Genomic DNA, 16,483 nt, shown 5'->3' with positions numbered 1-16,483 from the left:
TATATGTATAGTGCTTACAAACATCAAAATCTGGAGAAGAGTGGTCAGAGCTGGTTCACCTCTAGCCTTTAGAACTACTTCTTTTAAGTGGCATGGTGCAGTGCAAGAAATGGTATCAGTTTGTTCTGCTAGATTTTTGGCTCACTTGACTAATAACATGCCTTGCAAGTAAGATGTGAGATGGAATGTTGCACCCAGTGGCTTATATTCCTCTCTGAAATATTCTATTGGATTCAGATAAGGAGATTAAGATGTGTTAAACACAATGCCATGATATCTGAACCATTCTTGAACTATTTTGGTTCAATGTATTATGGTATTGTTATCCATACAACTCATTACTTATATGTATAATGGCAACATTATTATATAATTGGGTAGGGGTTGCAAACTTGACTATATGGAACTTGTGAAAGTTCTCTAACTTTCCTGCATCTACCAATACATTGGTGGATCCAAACTTTAGTTCAATGATCACTGTGGATTCAAAGGAGTTTGACTCCTCACACTTTAGAGGGTTCTACTAGTGGTCAGCAGTCCAAGTTGCATGTTCTGATACTGTAGGCAATGTTTCCAGTCATTGTAAGAGAATAAATTTCTAAGCAAGCATGCACATACACCCCTACAAATATGTTTATGAAGTTTTTGATGCTCTATTCTCATTAAAATATACACTTTGGAATATATCTTAAAAACCCTTGGCAATAACCACTACTGGATCTCCTAACAGAAGTAATTTGCATAAAACATCACTGGTTGGTGAAATTTACCACTGTCCTTCAACCAGAATTACTTTTGTCATTTGACGATTTTCTTGTTGATTCCAGTCACAAAATATCTTAAACAATGTGACCTCTAAGTGTGTTTTTTTTCCCATGCTATTTGTGTATTCAACTTTTTTGTAGTATATCTTCTGTACTAATTCATAATTTTACTCAAAGACCATCTTTGTTGAAGATTAAAAAGCATCATAAAAGACTGTGCAGATTTTTTTTTTTTTTTTTTTTTTTTTTTTTTACCTAAAGGGACATTTAATATGCAGGTTATCTGGTTATGGACATTAAACTAGGGAGAGAATTGATGATTCTCAGTTCCTTTGTTTAGAAATAGCTGGCTTCGTAAACTGCTAAGATCTCATGCTTTATTAAAAAAAAAAAAAACACCCTGTACAGTTTAGGTAAATTATGATTTACATACTAAGAAAATATTTGGCATCTATTTAATACTCTTCTTATAATCAACCCTTACTGTAATAAACTTACAGAATACAAAAGGGTAGTCACTTCAACTACCAATGAATCACTTTAACACAGTATTGTTGCTACAGAGCTTCAACCAAGACTTTTTGTTGGTAATCTGCTAGTGAATGTGTTTGCTATAGTTCATGTTGAGTGAATATTTTAAATGCCATTCATATGGAGAGGCTGTTGCTAGATGAGAATGACGATCAGAGATGAAAAAGAGATCTGAAGTAAGAAGTGATGTGGAAAAACAAGAACAGGATAATACAAGAGACTAAAGTGTTTGAATGGAGAGTTGAGAATGGGAGACCAATGTAAAATGGACAAGGAAATGGAAAAGAGTGAGTAAAATAGGAAGACAAAGTATAAGAAGGGTGGATGCTGGAAGCAGTAGTGAATGTATGTGGACAGACAACAACAAAAAATAATGTGGATGCAAGGGAAGCATTTAAATGTGTGGAAAATTATGGAATAGGTGGTGATAGAGGAACAGTAGAAGGCAAGTGTGGAGGAGTCAGATCTGAGAAATAGCATGGACAGAACTGGTTACAGATGCAGTAATGAATTACTACATTTGTGAATGGCATGAGTCATCAGAAATAATAGGGACAAACTTGTTGCAATGATCATTCATTTCAAAATTATTGAAATAAGCAAGGTTAGATATCATGACAAAAATAAATATGAAAAAGTAAAAAGTTTTCTGTGAAAATAAAGAGCAAGAACACAAAGTTAATTGCTGGTGATAACAGATGGATTATGCCTATGCAAGGAAGAGATAAGAGAAACAGTAATAGTAGTGGTTTTGATGCAGTACATTAGGGAGCAAAAGTGAATAAAATGCAATATTTAGATGGATGTTGCTATAGGCCTAGGATGTGGTTGGGAGTATCAAGAAAACATAAGCAAATTTGTCTGGCCATTAAAAAAAGATGACATTATGAATGATTTTAATTATAATATAGACTGGAGTGAAGAGATGGTATCTGTGGACAAAAAGAATGAATTTCTGAAATTTTTGAGGAACCCTGGGCAACAAGTAGTAATAATTATTAACAGAATACATAATGAGCAATCAATCAGATTTGATGATCACAAAAGAGGATGTTATTGAAAATTAGATATCATATTTCCTTCCAATTAGTGAAGGCCATCATGAGTTGATAACAATATAAGGACTTCTGTAAGCAAAAGACATATGTAGAGCTACAAAGCAGGTGATTATAGAAAGCTCAGGAGATCATTGCTGCTTTGGTGCTAGCCAAGAACTATTTAGTGCATATATTAAAGCAAATATGAATGTACACCAAAAAAAAAATAAATGAAAAATTCAGTATATTAAATAAAACAAGTTTACATGAAATAGATGAATGAAAAGATTAAGTATTCAATGTGAAAAAAAAAAGCCATTATGGAGGCAACACAGGATGAGCTGTATAATGAATTGCATGAGGATTACAAAGGGTAGGCCAGGAAGATTATTTACTTGGTAGCAATTAACTGCACTTTTGCTCCTTTGGAGGAGAGCAAAGGTGCAGTTAATTGCTATTTCTACTGCACTTTTGCTCTTCTTGGAGGATATTAGTTGGTGAGAAAAGGTAGAATAGTAACCACTGTGGAGGATATAGATGAGATATAAAATGTATATATGATATAGTCGAGATAACGGCATCAGATCCTTATAAGGGTGATATCATGCAGAGCTTGAGTGCAGTGGGAATGGAGTAAGAAGAACTGATGATAAATGAACAAAAGGTATAGGAGGAATTAGGTAAACTTGATGTTAATAAGGCAGCAATACTTGACATATCGTCATGCATTTTGAAAAAAATGTTCCAATGAGTTAACAATGGCTTCAATATTCTTGCTTAACAAGAGTCCCAAAGGAGTGGAAAGAGGACAAAATGTTCCACTTCACAAAAGCAATGATGCAAATGAGGCTTTGAGTCATAGGCCAAGCTGTGTGTCTGGACTTGTGGTGAATGACTGGCAAGGTTAGGAAGGCAAAAATCTAGAAATGGATTGCTAAAAGGAGACAATGTTTTTATAATATGCTCAAGATAAATACATTGGACAAGAGACACATATATAGTGGTATATTTAGATTTTGCAAAATGAATTTAGAAGATTATTATTATTATTATTATTATAATAATTACCACATGGCAAGTTTGTAATTGATGTACAATGGATGAGATTAGTGCAATGGATAGGAGATTGGCTGTCTGATAAGTATCAGAAAGTTGTATGGGGGAAGTAAGGTCTCTGAAGAGGAAAGTCACACCAGTGGTGTACTTCAAGAGTCAGTTTTGGAGTCCACCGCTGTTTAATTTATACATTCAACTTGATTCATTTGCATGTAAAAAATTAAAAGCAAAATATCTTAGACAAAAAAAAAATTCTTCAACATTCATGGTATAAATGCCAACCTAAATGCTGTGCACCATCGCCTGCAAACATCCAAACTTCATCATCTGTTTTTGACCAAATCTCTGGCATAAGTAACAAAGCCTATTTTAACTATCCAAACTACACCCTGTATGATTCCTTCTGTCACAAAGGTAGTACCACCCATCTGCTTTTGTGCAATCCAATAATATTCCCAAATTTTGACTCCTCCCTTTTTGATCTTCATTAGGAAGGTCAAAAAGGGGAGCTTCATTATGTATAATTTATCTGCTGTCTCCACTCTTTCACCCATTCTGACATCTTTGACTTCTTATACTTCAAGCTTGATTTCCTGCAATCCAAATTCACTGTTATAAGGAAGATGACAGTGAACTCATCTTCCTTAGTGAGTGATGTTAGGATCTCAACTTTAAACTTTTTTTTTTTTTTTCGAACTCTAATGACCAATATAGAAGAGAAGCAGAAGTATTTGTAGTAAGCAATGACCCTAAATCAAATATTCTCCCAACCCAAATTCCTGACATTTTCTCCACCAATCCTCTCTTATACTTTAATAGCACTACAACAATGGCAGCTGAGAATATATGCAATTTTTGTAACTCCTTTCCACAGTCAGATTTGACTGCTTCTGTTCCCCAGATATTTGTTATAATCATATTACAGAAATTATCCATTTTGGAGTAAAGATCTTTATTCTCCAATCTTTTCAATATTCCCATTTCATATCTAAGTTTTCCAAAAACTGCATCTGGGTAGTCTAAGAAAAGAAAACAGCTTATCATAAGTGCCCTGGGACAAACTCCAGGCCTTATTCATTCAGGCCTGCAGTAATGCCTACAACACTTGCACATCCATCATTACCAGGCCAAAGTCTGACTTTGAAAAGGCTAAATGTAGAAAACTTGCCACCTGTGAGAATTGTAGCTATGCCTTCTGGTCCCTTTCAAAAGTTGTTTGGTATAACTTCCAAACAACCTTTCCTCTTTATCACTCAACTAGTAGTACAGCAACATCACCTAACGATAAAGCTAATCTCTTTGCATCATTCTTCTAATCTGACTTCAGAAGAAATAACCAAAGCAAATCACCTTTATCTTGAAATTTTGCTGCATGCCTCCTGTGACCATAAAGACAGAAGAATCTTTAAAAACTTGGATACCATGAAGACTTCTGGTCTTCATGAAATCCCATAACTGTGTTCAGAAGATATGCTCCTGAACTAACACCTGTTCTCTATAATCAATAGACCTGGAGCACTGCCAACTAATTAGTGACCACCAATATGGATTTTGTCAATCAAGATCCACAGAATTTCCCAACCTACATTACCCACCTTTGAATGTGTGTGTGTCATAGTAAGTTCTGGAGAAACCTGTCCTGTTGCACTTTGATGGTGGAAGGTGTTCTTTCTTTTCAACTATTCCTATTAATGCAGGTGTTCCTTATGACTAATTTGACTCTTCCTCATATACATAAACAACCTACTCTCATTGACTTCAAATCCTCTTTAGTTTTGCTGATGACAGCACTTTCCATTCATCCTATTTACAAGGCAAACCTTACAATGCTCAAATATCTCAAAGCTTCACGAGATCATCTAAAATAAGTGCCCTAAACACTGATCTTCACGCCATCCTGAAATGGGACAATAACAACCTGGTCATCTTCAATGCTTTAAAAACACAGTTTTGCCTTTTCTCACATAAAAGACCTCAGTTCTTCTCCCCTTACAGCAGCAGTCACAATTAGATCTCTCTCGCTTTGGGCTGACTCATACTCATAGCTGTTCCTGGCATAATCATATCACTTCTATACTATTCTGAGCATCTAGAAAACTTCATATTCTCTTTCATTCAAGACATTACTTTTCATCTGTGCAGTTACCTGGTACAAATCCCCAGATCTGTCCAACCTTGAAATACTGATCTGACATTTGGGGTGGAGTATCTAATACCTCTGTAAAGAGGTCTTGATGCAGTTCAGAAGAAAGCAGTTTGGTTCATTAACAACTCTTTTGCAAAATCTCTTCAGCCACTGTTTCACATGTGGCCAGTTTCCACACTATCCTCTACTGGCATTGTTCAGCAGAACTAGAATCCAGTATGCTTCCCCCCCCCCACCAACCAACAACACTCATTTCTGCTAAGTTTACAATAACAGAAGCAATAGTTACCAAGTATCCTTTTGCAGTTAGACTGCTCATTGACTGAACCAGCTACAATTAACCTTTCATTCCATCTATCTCAGTTGAGTGGAATAGCCTTCCCCATGATGTATTCTGCAAGAATACAACCTCCAGATCATTAAGAGGAATATCAACCAATTGCTTTGCTCTTGTTCCCAGCCCACACATGGAATTATTATTATTACCCAAGACCTCATGGAGTCAAAGACTCATCTGGGAGGTCCTTTTATCACACACACACACACACACACACACACACACACACACACACACACACACACACACACACACACACACACCTCATCATACCGTGTCTTAAACACACTCAAACTCCTTGCAGACGCCACACTCTTAGACAACGCATTCCAATCATTTACAACTCTGCACGGAAAAAAACTGCCTCTCACTCCCCTACTCACACCCTCTTTATACAGTTTCCAGGGATGACCTCTGGTTATCCCTCAATCTCCCACTATTTTCTGTAGAACTTTTCCAGCATTGATCCTATAACAACCCCTTACCAACTTGTAGGTCTCTATCATATCTCCCCTCTTCCTCCTGTCCACCAGACTCTGCAAATTACATCTTCTCAATCTTTCCTCATACTCAACATTCCAGAGGTCAGAAACTACCTTAGTCAGTCTCCTTTGGACCTTTCCAACATCTCTTCATCCTTCTGAAAACCCGGTGACCAAATCTTGGCACAACAGTCCATGTGTGGCCTAATCAACGCCTTATACAATGGAACAAGAATCTCCCTATTCCTACAAGTGAGTGTCCTCCGCATCATTCCCAGAAGCCTTTGTGTTGTCTTCACAATTTTGGTTATGTGTCTGCTAAATTTCAGATCCTTATCCACTATCACTCCCAGATCTCATTTCCTACACATCCAACAATATATACTCACCAAGCATAAATTCTGCATCCCATCTTTGTTTTCCAAATTTTAAAACCTTACATTTTGCAACATTGAACTCACATCCCCATTTCCTTGACAAATCACTCAATTTATTCAAGTCTCCTTGTAAGGCCACAATATCTTCAATACTCTTCATGGTTCGTCCCAACTTTGTATCATCTGCAAACAACTGAATATCTCCATTCCAATCTTCATCAATATCATTAATATATAAATTAAACAGTAATGGCCATAAAACAGATCCTTGAGGCACTCCAGTAGTGACTTTCCTTTTCCTGGATATCACTCCTCCATACACAACTTGTTGATACCTATCAGATAGCCAGTCTCCAATCCAATGCACTAATCTAATATCCAACTCCTTCTGCTCTAGTTTGACTGTCAACCTATCATGAGGTACTTTATCAAAAGCTTTTGTGAAATCCAAGTATTTTACTATGTATCCTTCTCCTCTGTCCAAGGAAGCAGTTACTTTATTGTAATAAGTAAGTACATTACTAAAATATGACCTTCCTTTAGCAAATCAATGCTGTCCATCAAAGATAATACCATTGTTGTCAACCCAACTGTGAATCCTAGTTCTCACAAGTCTCGAACAACTTAACTACAACACCTGACATACAGATAGGCCTATAGTTTGATGCTTGAGTTCGATCACCTCCTTTATGAAGTGGCACAATCTTGCCCTCCTTAGGAACTTGACCGAGTGCAAGACTCTTCTTAAAAAAATGTGTCAAGGATGGTGTCAACTCCCTGGCACATTCCTTCAGAATAAGTGGTGTTATATTATCAAGTCCCACAGCCTTATTAACATCTAGTTTCCTCAACTCCCCCATACACTTCTTGCTCACTTACAGTCAGTCTCTCCTCCCCATCATCAACTCCTCTCAATCTCTCCATGAAGTCACATTCACAAGATTAAAAGACGTTTATGAACCGCTCATTAAGTATCTCCACCACACATTCCACAACAGCTGTCTTTATACCATTTTCTCCTATCAGTGTCATCCTTCCATAATCATTCTTTCTTTTGCTGGCTACATATCAAAATAACTCCTTAGGATTCTTTTTGGCTTCATTAGCTAACTGCTGTTCATACCTCTCTTTAGCTACCCTCACAAACCAAGTCACCCCTCCTTGCCTGGTCTTTGTAGACCTCATGGAATTGGTTATTTCCACTTCTCTTATGCTGCCTCCACAATGCCCTTTTTCTTTGTATCGCATGCTTATTCTCTTTATTCATCCATTTCACACCCACCCACCTTATTTAACCTTCTCACCCTTGGAATACATTTAGACATTGCTTCTACTAGATAGTTATTGAATGCATTTGCTATATGCCTTACAATCTTGCAAGAGTGATATTAAAAAAAGTTAATGATATTTCGGAAGGTGTGATGAAGAGTAAAGCATGTTTGCTTTACAGAAGGATTTAAAGAGATGAGATTGCATGACTGGAGCCATTGAATGTTTGAAAGTGTGAAATTTTAAAATATGGAATCTTCAAACCTCCAAGATTTTTACTCTGAGAACTATAGAATGCAGAGTATACAGGTGGTGGGTATATCTTATAGATAGGGGAAGAGATAACGGATCTGGAGGTGTGGTGTTCAAGGACCTAAAATTTAAGGTACACTACTGAAACTGAAAGGACATCACAACAGATTATAGCAATGATGTGGAGGAGATTGAAATGTAGCAAGGAATTTATGTTTTCCTTGTATGAGATCTTGATTAGGCCACACATATGGATTTTTCTGCACAGATTTGGTCATCTGGTTTTTCAAGGGAATGAGAGTATACTGGAAAAGGTCCAGAGACTATTGAATAAGGTGGTTTCCAGTTTCTGAAACATTGGCCATCTCTGTAAGCTGCATAAGGAGAATGTGAACAGGGAAATGAAGATATGTTTTTGGCATAGAGTGGTTAGTGAAAGGGATGCACTGGCCAAGAGTGCAGTGAATATGAAAACATAGATAGTTATAAGGCACAGTTTAGTGAGCTACGCGTGAACGTCAAAATGAATTTTTTGACTTCATGGAGGTCTAATGATAAAAATAATCATAATTAATGAAATGTTAACTGTTTTCAAATTAAATAAGCAATTCATTTAAGGATCAGAATAATAAAGAGAAAAAGAATGCCTTTGAATCTAGTGAGGTAATATTTTACACATCTTATACTAATGTTCCATGATTGAAAATTTTTCATCAGAAAAATGTGAGTGAGAATAGTGCATGATTATTGAATTATACGAAATAAGAAATTTAGCATATGTTTATTACATCACAATACCATGCACATCTACTTTCATTATCTTACCCAATCCAAGGGGAAGGATAGGAAGGAGAAAGTGAGTGCATAACATGCAAATTGTTAATCACTGCAACAGGAAATTAATTTTAAAGTATTTACAAGTGAACAATTTTTAGAAGTTAAATAACTTTCAGACAATTATGAGTACACAATCTCTAACTTTACAGTACTAGTATATTTATAAAATATTAATTTTATTAATAAATTAAAACAATTATTTACAATTTCATCCCACTTTTTAATTATACTTCCACTGCAAAAGCCAATAACAGCACGGAACAAATTATACAGCTTCATCTTCTAATATATGGATTCAAATGAATTCAAGCCAGTCAACTACATCAGTTTGGAAAACACACTATCAAAAATGACCGATACATCAACCCTAGCAAACATATTAATCACGACAAGTCATGAATGAAAGAGAATGAGTGAGAGAATTAGTGTGAAAGTAGCCAGAGAGGGGTGCACTTACAGCTGGAACCAACGGAAGTTACACTAGACCTTCGGCTGTCAAGGAATCGACCTATAGGTAGGCTCATGCGCCGCCGCGTACGGTCCTTGAATGTCTGGAAGTCAGCCAAACCCTGTGACACCTTAGCAATGAATTATGCATTTAATTAATGTGAGACCAGAATATATATGTTATACCAGCATACTCACTAAATTAATGCTATACCAGTACTCATGGAATAATATAATGAATATCCAAAGAATTAATATTGCTTGTTATATATGAAGTATTTACATTTTCATAAAATAAATCTTTACAGAAAGATGTCTGTATATATAAGAATTTGTTCAGTTAACTGATAAGCGTTTCTTGAAAAGTTTACAAACTAATATTCAAAATGATTTTAAGTTTTGTGAAAGTAGAATATTAAAAAGAAAAGTTAAAGGAAAAATGCCTGATAATTTTATCATCACCATTATTACTGTTCAAAATTAATTTTCAATTTTTCTTCGAAACAAAAGCAGCTATACATAAATATTATGTTATTATTATTATTATTTGATCAATTAAATGAAACAATTCTAGCTTGAAGGAAGGCAATTCATCTGCCATTCTACTCAAAACCCTTGCCCATTATCCAAGCAGCTTGGTTCTTGCATAAGATGTAACAAATGAGTCCAAGCATACCAAAATGGCTCAGGACAAACACTTCAGCTTCATATTCTGCCTATATCACAGCTCTAGCTCACATCTGTTTAAAAATAAATAAAAATCACCATCGAAAATGACCAAGTGCTTCCTAATCAAATAGTAGTCATGCTTTCTGATTCTAAAAATGTACCCAAGGTAATTGGTACATTTCCTTTCACTTCAAATGCACCCAAAGAATTATTATCCCAGATACCAAACAACTCCTGGTCTTAATGGTATCATGGTCTGTGCTCAAAAATTTCACTCTGGAATTAATACTCAGTCTATACCTATCTTCAAAAATCCTTCATATTATTTTGTTGTTTTAGAATTAGTCAATGCAACTGAGGCTAGGCTGCCCAAGTATTATGTCTGTAAATTGCACGTTCTGGCCAGCTTGCTTGTTCTAGATGACAAACTCACAGGTTTATGAGAGAGAAAAAAATATGGCACCTCCATATGAAACTGACTATCTCACCATTGGAAAAAAAAAATCTTAAATTCTTTGCATCTCAGACAGGATTTGATCCCAAGAAACAGTAAGATAAGTTAGCTATCAACTTATCTTACCATCAAGAATCAACATGCTTGCCACTTGAAGTCTACAAACTGATCAGTTACCACCACTCTTAGTCCACACTAGATATTCAAGCTAACTTAACTCATCTTTGGGGACAAACATGGAAAGGTTCGGAGAAACTCATTGTGGCTCTTAATATTTCCAGAGCAGAGGCTTGCTCACCAAATTATTTTATGATCTGCTTTCCATCCGTTGCAGATGGGCAACCATGTCATGTCATGGTAGACAGTTTTCTTTTTTCACTTCAAGGCTCTATAATTCTTTCTTCTATATGTAAATGACTTCTTACTGACTAAACTCCTATCCATAGTTTAGGTGACAATGGTACACTCCATTCCTCTTCTGTGTTTGACAAACCTTATCAACCAGCCAAGATTCAAAGTCTTCCAATAACTAATGCCTTAATTAGTGACCTATATGCCATTCTCAAGTAAGGATGAACAAACCTATCAACTTCAATGTTACCAAAATACAGTCTGGTCTCATTTCTCACAAGAGAGATCTCACTTTATCTCCCCTTAACCTTGATAATTACTGAGAGCTCTAGATATGAACAGATTCATCTTCTTGAGTCTGAGTTATGTTTCTAGCCTTTTCTGACACAAATATGTTTTCTGTTTGTGTAAGAAAATAACACTGTCCTGGGATTGGAAAAAATTGGGTGTCCTTTTCATCTCAAAACACTACTTTTCACCTGTATAGCTGCTAACTGTACAAATCCCAAATCTACCCAACTTTAGAATGCTGTTCTCATATTCAGTGGCGTATTTAGGTATTTCACGCCCCTAGGCCCGTAGAAAGTGCCCCCCCCCACATATTTAATGAACATGTTGATTTACATGCATAACCTATTTATATCGTAAATTCGTAATATAAATATAATTACAAAAATGAGAGCCCAGAAATTTCTGCGACCCTCAAAATTTGCCGCTCTAGGCCCGGGCCTATATGGCCTATACCTAAATACGCCACTGCTCACATTTGGGATAGTGCATCAAAAACCTCCTGAAAAATTCTTGATGTTATTCAAAAGAGGGCGATCTGTTTAACAAACAATTTTTTCTTCCACAGATTTAAATCATTTTAATTAAATATTTTATTCTGTTTCTACTTTATGCATTTCCAGTAAGTATTTCATGGGTGCTGTTCTGCTGAACTGGCCTCTATCACACTTTCCTGTAAGCTGTTAAAATCACAAACAGCTTCCGATCAACATACATTTACTTTCCAGCTTCAAACCTACTAGACCAAACTTTTGTATTTCTCTTTCATTTCACATCCAAAACATTCTTCCTCACAGTCCCCCATTCACCAAAACCCACAAGCGTGGACAAGTAGTTAATAAAACCAGGTGGCTGAAAAATTGCACAAGAGGTTTTTCAGCTTCTCAGCTATACCTGTTGGAATTAACCTGTTTTGCTACCCTCTGGAGCAAGCCACACAACATATGTCCATGGACAGATGCAATATGTAAAAAATCTACTTAAAACATAATTAGACAAAAAAGTGAAAACTTGACCCACCTCATCATTCATTTATATCTGCGAGGTTCAAATAGCATGTTCCATTCTCAATTCAATTCTAAGTCACATCTGTCACATTAAGAATGTAAAGTGTAACTAAGATTATGCTTCAAGATTAATGAAGTTTATTTTAATTTATAGAATAAACTCTTTGTGGTGCATTCCAGCTAACTGACTTTAAGGAATTAGCAGTGTGGCTGTATATAATATTATCACTACTACTATTACCCAAGCATCTCCGTTGAATCCCCAGAGAATCAAACCAACCACACACACACTTTACCTTGCTCATGTCTGGGGGAAAAAAAGGGGAATGAAAAGGGTGACCTCTTGATTTTTCTCCTCCTCCTGCTAAAGTACTGAAAAATTCTTCTGCATACATCCAATAGAAAAGAAGGAATTTATCACATAACATCCTTTCTGCCTAACAGAATCCAATTTTGCTTTTGCCACCGACAATATCCTTCAATCCATAGCAGTAGCACACTCAGGGTTTAATCATCTACCCAACTTGGAGGGGGGGGGGGGCAAGTTGTATACACACTGTGCATTGCATACGACCTATGACTGAGCATCTGCAATGATCGCTAATTCATAAGTAGTATAGAAATAGAAGACAAGACAACATAAATATAAAAAAAAAGAATTTTATTAATTAGGAAAAGATTTCTGGAAATTTTTCTAGTGTTTTTTTCCTTTTTCTTTGGGGGCAGGGCCATTGCCCCCCCCATCTGGGTGCGCTACTGACCTATAGTAATAGATCAGATCTATCACCTCCTCTAGATCCCCACAATTCTTCAACCCAAAAAATTAAATCGCAGTATGACACTCAAAATGTAGTTGCAAAGCCTTATAAACATGGTAATACCTTCAATTTTTATAAAGATTGTATTTATCAACATAAATTGATTCTTTATACTATTTATTCCATTTCAGCCATATGTCCTCCAAACTGACTATACTGACTGTCCACCGTAAGTCCCTAATCACTGGTCTCATAGATTTCTTTCAGTGTAATCCTGTCAATAATTATATACTCTGCTATGCTCAACTGGTAACTATTACCATTCACTGGAATTTGATAGTCAATTCAGATCAACTTTATTAACTGCTGTCCTATCCAATTCAGCATTAAGAAACATGTGGATATTACATCCTCACATCATCTTAATGATATTGCAAGTAACCAAAATAAACAGAAGTGCAAGCAAAGAGCTGGTCAGAGGCATCCCTCCCCCCCTTTTTTTTTTTTATAATCTTATCTACAAAGACGTTATAAACCTATAGCACATTTACTAAGATAGGTGGCTAACAGATACTTTGAGAACACTATTCTAGATGTCAAAATATTTCAAGCATTTCAGCCCCCATGAAGCAGAGTGGTGGTGGTCTCATACTGGATGATGAAAATCATCCATCTAAAAGGAATTTACAAACTTCTTACCAAGAGTTGGATTCTAACCCTGAGCCTGTTAATTTGAGCACACAAACTATTCAAATCAGCCAATTAAGCATTAATTATAATATAACATATACACTGCTTGTAAAGATGGCAATGGACACCCACACAGACGAGATACATCATGCCATGTAATGAGTCACGTGTTTGTATCTGATATAAACTGGAGGAGTGCAATGCTTCCAAATCAGTGTAACTATGTTAGGTGAAATGGCTACGAGAAGGAAACAGAGTTTGAAAAAGATGTTGTGATAGGATGCTAAGTTGCATGCCTATCTGTTCAACAAACTGTTGACAAATTGGGCCATCACAGGTCAACAATCAGTGATACCATACTGAGACAGAAGTGCAGGGAGTCAACCAGAAGTGTTGCAGTGGATGACCACCACACTTGCTGAACATACCATAGGATGCTACAAAGGATAATATGCATAGAATGCTATTCAATGGCAACATGTTGAATGTAGAGTTACAGGCAGCATCAAATGGAACATGAATCTGCACAAAAACATTCAGAACCAAGGCTCATAACATGGACTGCAATATGCAAGCCCCACATTACCTGAACCAACATGCAGCATTGCCTTCAGTGGTGCAAAGAGTGTGTACAGTAGGACATGGAAGCTTGGCAAGCCGTGTTATGGAGTGACAAATCACATCACACCCTCTACCAAGCAGATGCACAGGATTGGGTGCGACGGATGTCCAGTGAATGCCTCTTACTAGAGTGCATATGAAATTTGGAGGTGGTGTGATTGTATTGTCCTGTTTTTCTTGGTTTGGTCTTGGACCTTTGTTTGTGGTGCCACAAACATTGAACTCTGAGAGGTATCTAAGAGATGTGATGGCCCAATGCAATGCTTCCTACTTTATGGTGTTTCTATTGAAATGACCATTCTCTCTTTCAGCAAGAGACAATGCCATGTCATAAAACTGCTGCTACAACTGTGTGGATGAACACCACACTCACCGAATAGAATGCTACAAAGGATAATATGTATAAAACACTATTCATTGGCCAACATGTTTAATGCAGAGTTACAGGCATCAAATGGAACATGAATCTGCAGAAAAACATTCAGAAGCTGGTTCGTGTGAGCTCATGAACTCACTACACTTGACTGGCCTCCACAGAGTCCTGATCTCAATCCCATTGGACATCTGAGAGATGAACTGGAGCACTGGGTGAGGTTAAGGGATGTCTGCCCCACTCCAGGACTTCATTACATGCCTACAACAAGAATGGTCCAAAATCCTCATTGATGGCTTGCAGCACTCATCGCAGAGAAAGAAGGTGGATGCCATGGCTGTTTGTTCCTCACACTATGGTGTCCATCGACTTCTTTCCAAGCAGTGTGCTATTATTACCAGCTGTGTACCTCCCTACATTCCTAAGACTCATCACGTGAGCCCACACTAACTTATTCACATAACAGCAAATATCCTTCACCTTTAAATTATTCGCTGACAGTGCAATCAGAACTACCTCTGGCAACCCATTCCACTCATTCATTACTTTCTAAACAAAAAAGCTGGTCTTGACATCTCTGCTAACCACAATTGTGCTCAACTTCTGGGGTGATCCATGTTTCTTTCTTCTTCAACCATCTAATGAAAAATTTCCTCCATATCTATTGTATAAAATTCCCTTTAACAACAATGTACCATGTAATGTGTTTCAATCACATCCCTCTTTTCTTCCTATCAATTTTTGCAATCTTCAAACTTTCAAATCTGTCCTCATAAGAAGCATTCTACAAACCCTCTGAATTCTCTCCACTACTTCCTCATTCCAAAGAAATCCAGATGAATAATTTTTAGCGAGGTAGTCATAAAGCTTTATAAAGGGGAATAATAACTTCCCCATCCCCACTTATTAGTATGTTTTTCTACACAAGTGATCCTTTGGCTTAAGGAAGCAGGGGCATTCTGAAAGTTAAGCCAGTGCATATACAGCACTGCTTGAAGTGTGAGTGGCTATGAAACGTGTTTAGTTATTTTGTTCCTTCAGCCTTCCTCTAAAATTTAGCATGAAGTGACATACAATCAAAGTTGTATTTCTTGCTTCATTGCATACACAATGAATGAATGTCATCACAAATTTATTAAAGCATGATAAACACATGCAGTGATCAAATTTCTGACACAAAAATGTGAATGCTATTGAAATTCACTGCTACTTAAAGTTTTTATGATAAAGCAACTGCATATGTGACCACTTTAAGTTCCTGGTTTGAAGAACAAGAAGCACCAGTGGCAGGGTTGACATTAATGACCAATCATAAAATGGTGGATAGAAACTGATGATTTCCATAAGCAGAAAGCTGATGAAAACAATGATAAGTAAATCAGAGATCAATCAGTAGTTAGTAAGATCTTGGAGAAAGTAGTGAGGGACCATATACAGCATTGGGCAGATGAGGGTAATGTTATCTGTGAGAGTCAACATGGATTTGTGAAAGGGTGCTCGTTTAATCAATATGATAGCCTTTTATGATAAAGTTACAAGAGCATTAGATGAGGGAAAGGCATATACTGCCATTTTCCTAGACTTAGCAAAGGCATTTGACAGGGTGCCACATGAGAAGCTGATATTCAAGTTGCAGAACATGTGTCTGGATGTCAGATTGGTCAACTGGATTCAGGATTGGTTGTCCGATGGATATCAGAGAGTTGTGTATGGTGGAGCAATATCAAAGAGGCGGAA

At 36.7% G+C, this 16,483-nt stretch overlaps 1 protein-coding gene across 6 annotated transcripts in view; it reads right to left on the bottom strand.

The window, feature by feature from the left end:
- Positions 1 to 16,483, bottom strand: part of LOC150101808 (adenosylhomocysteinase-like 1) — a 328,595-nt gene that overhangs the window by 220,718 nt on the left and 91,394 nt on the right. For 3 of the 6 annotated variants that reach the window (XM_090400535.1, XM_090400533.1, XM_090400534.1), the window contains one exon: positions 9,546 to 9,666. The exons of the other annotated variants lie outside the window; for them this stretch is intronic. In XM_090400535.1, coding sequence (XP_090256661.1) covers positions 9,546 to 9,612 — 67 coding nt within the window. In that variant the 5' untranslated portion in view covers positions 9,613 to 9,666. The remainder of the gene's footprint in view (positions 1 to 9,545; positions 9,667 to 16,483) is intronic. 6 annotated transcript variants of the gene reach the window in all.

Source organism: Typopeltis vanoorti, chromosome 11 (genome assembly GCF_054136105.1).
Source record: "Typopeltis vanoorti isolate ZY-2024b chromosome 11, IOZ_Tvanoo_1.0, whole genome shotgun sequence".
Taxonomy (NCBI): domain Eukaryota; kingdom Metazoa; phylum Arthropoda; class Arachnida; order Uropygi; family Thelyphonidae; genus Typopeltis; species Typopeltis vanoorti.
This window is presented reverse-complemented; position numbering and strand designations above follow the sequence as displayed.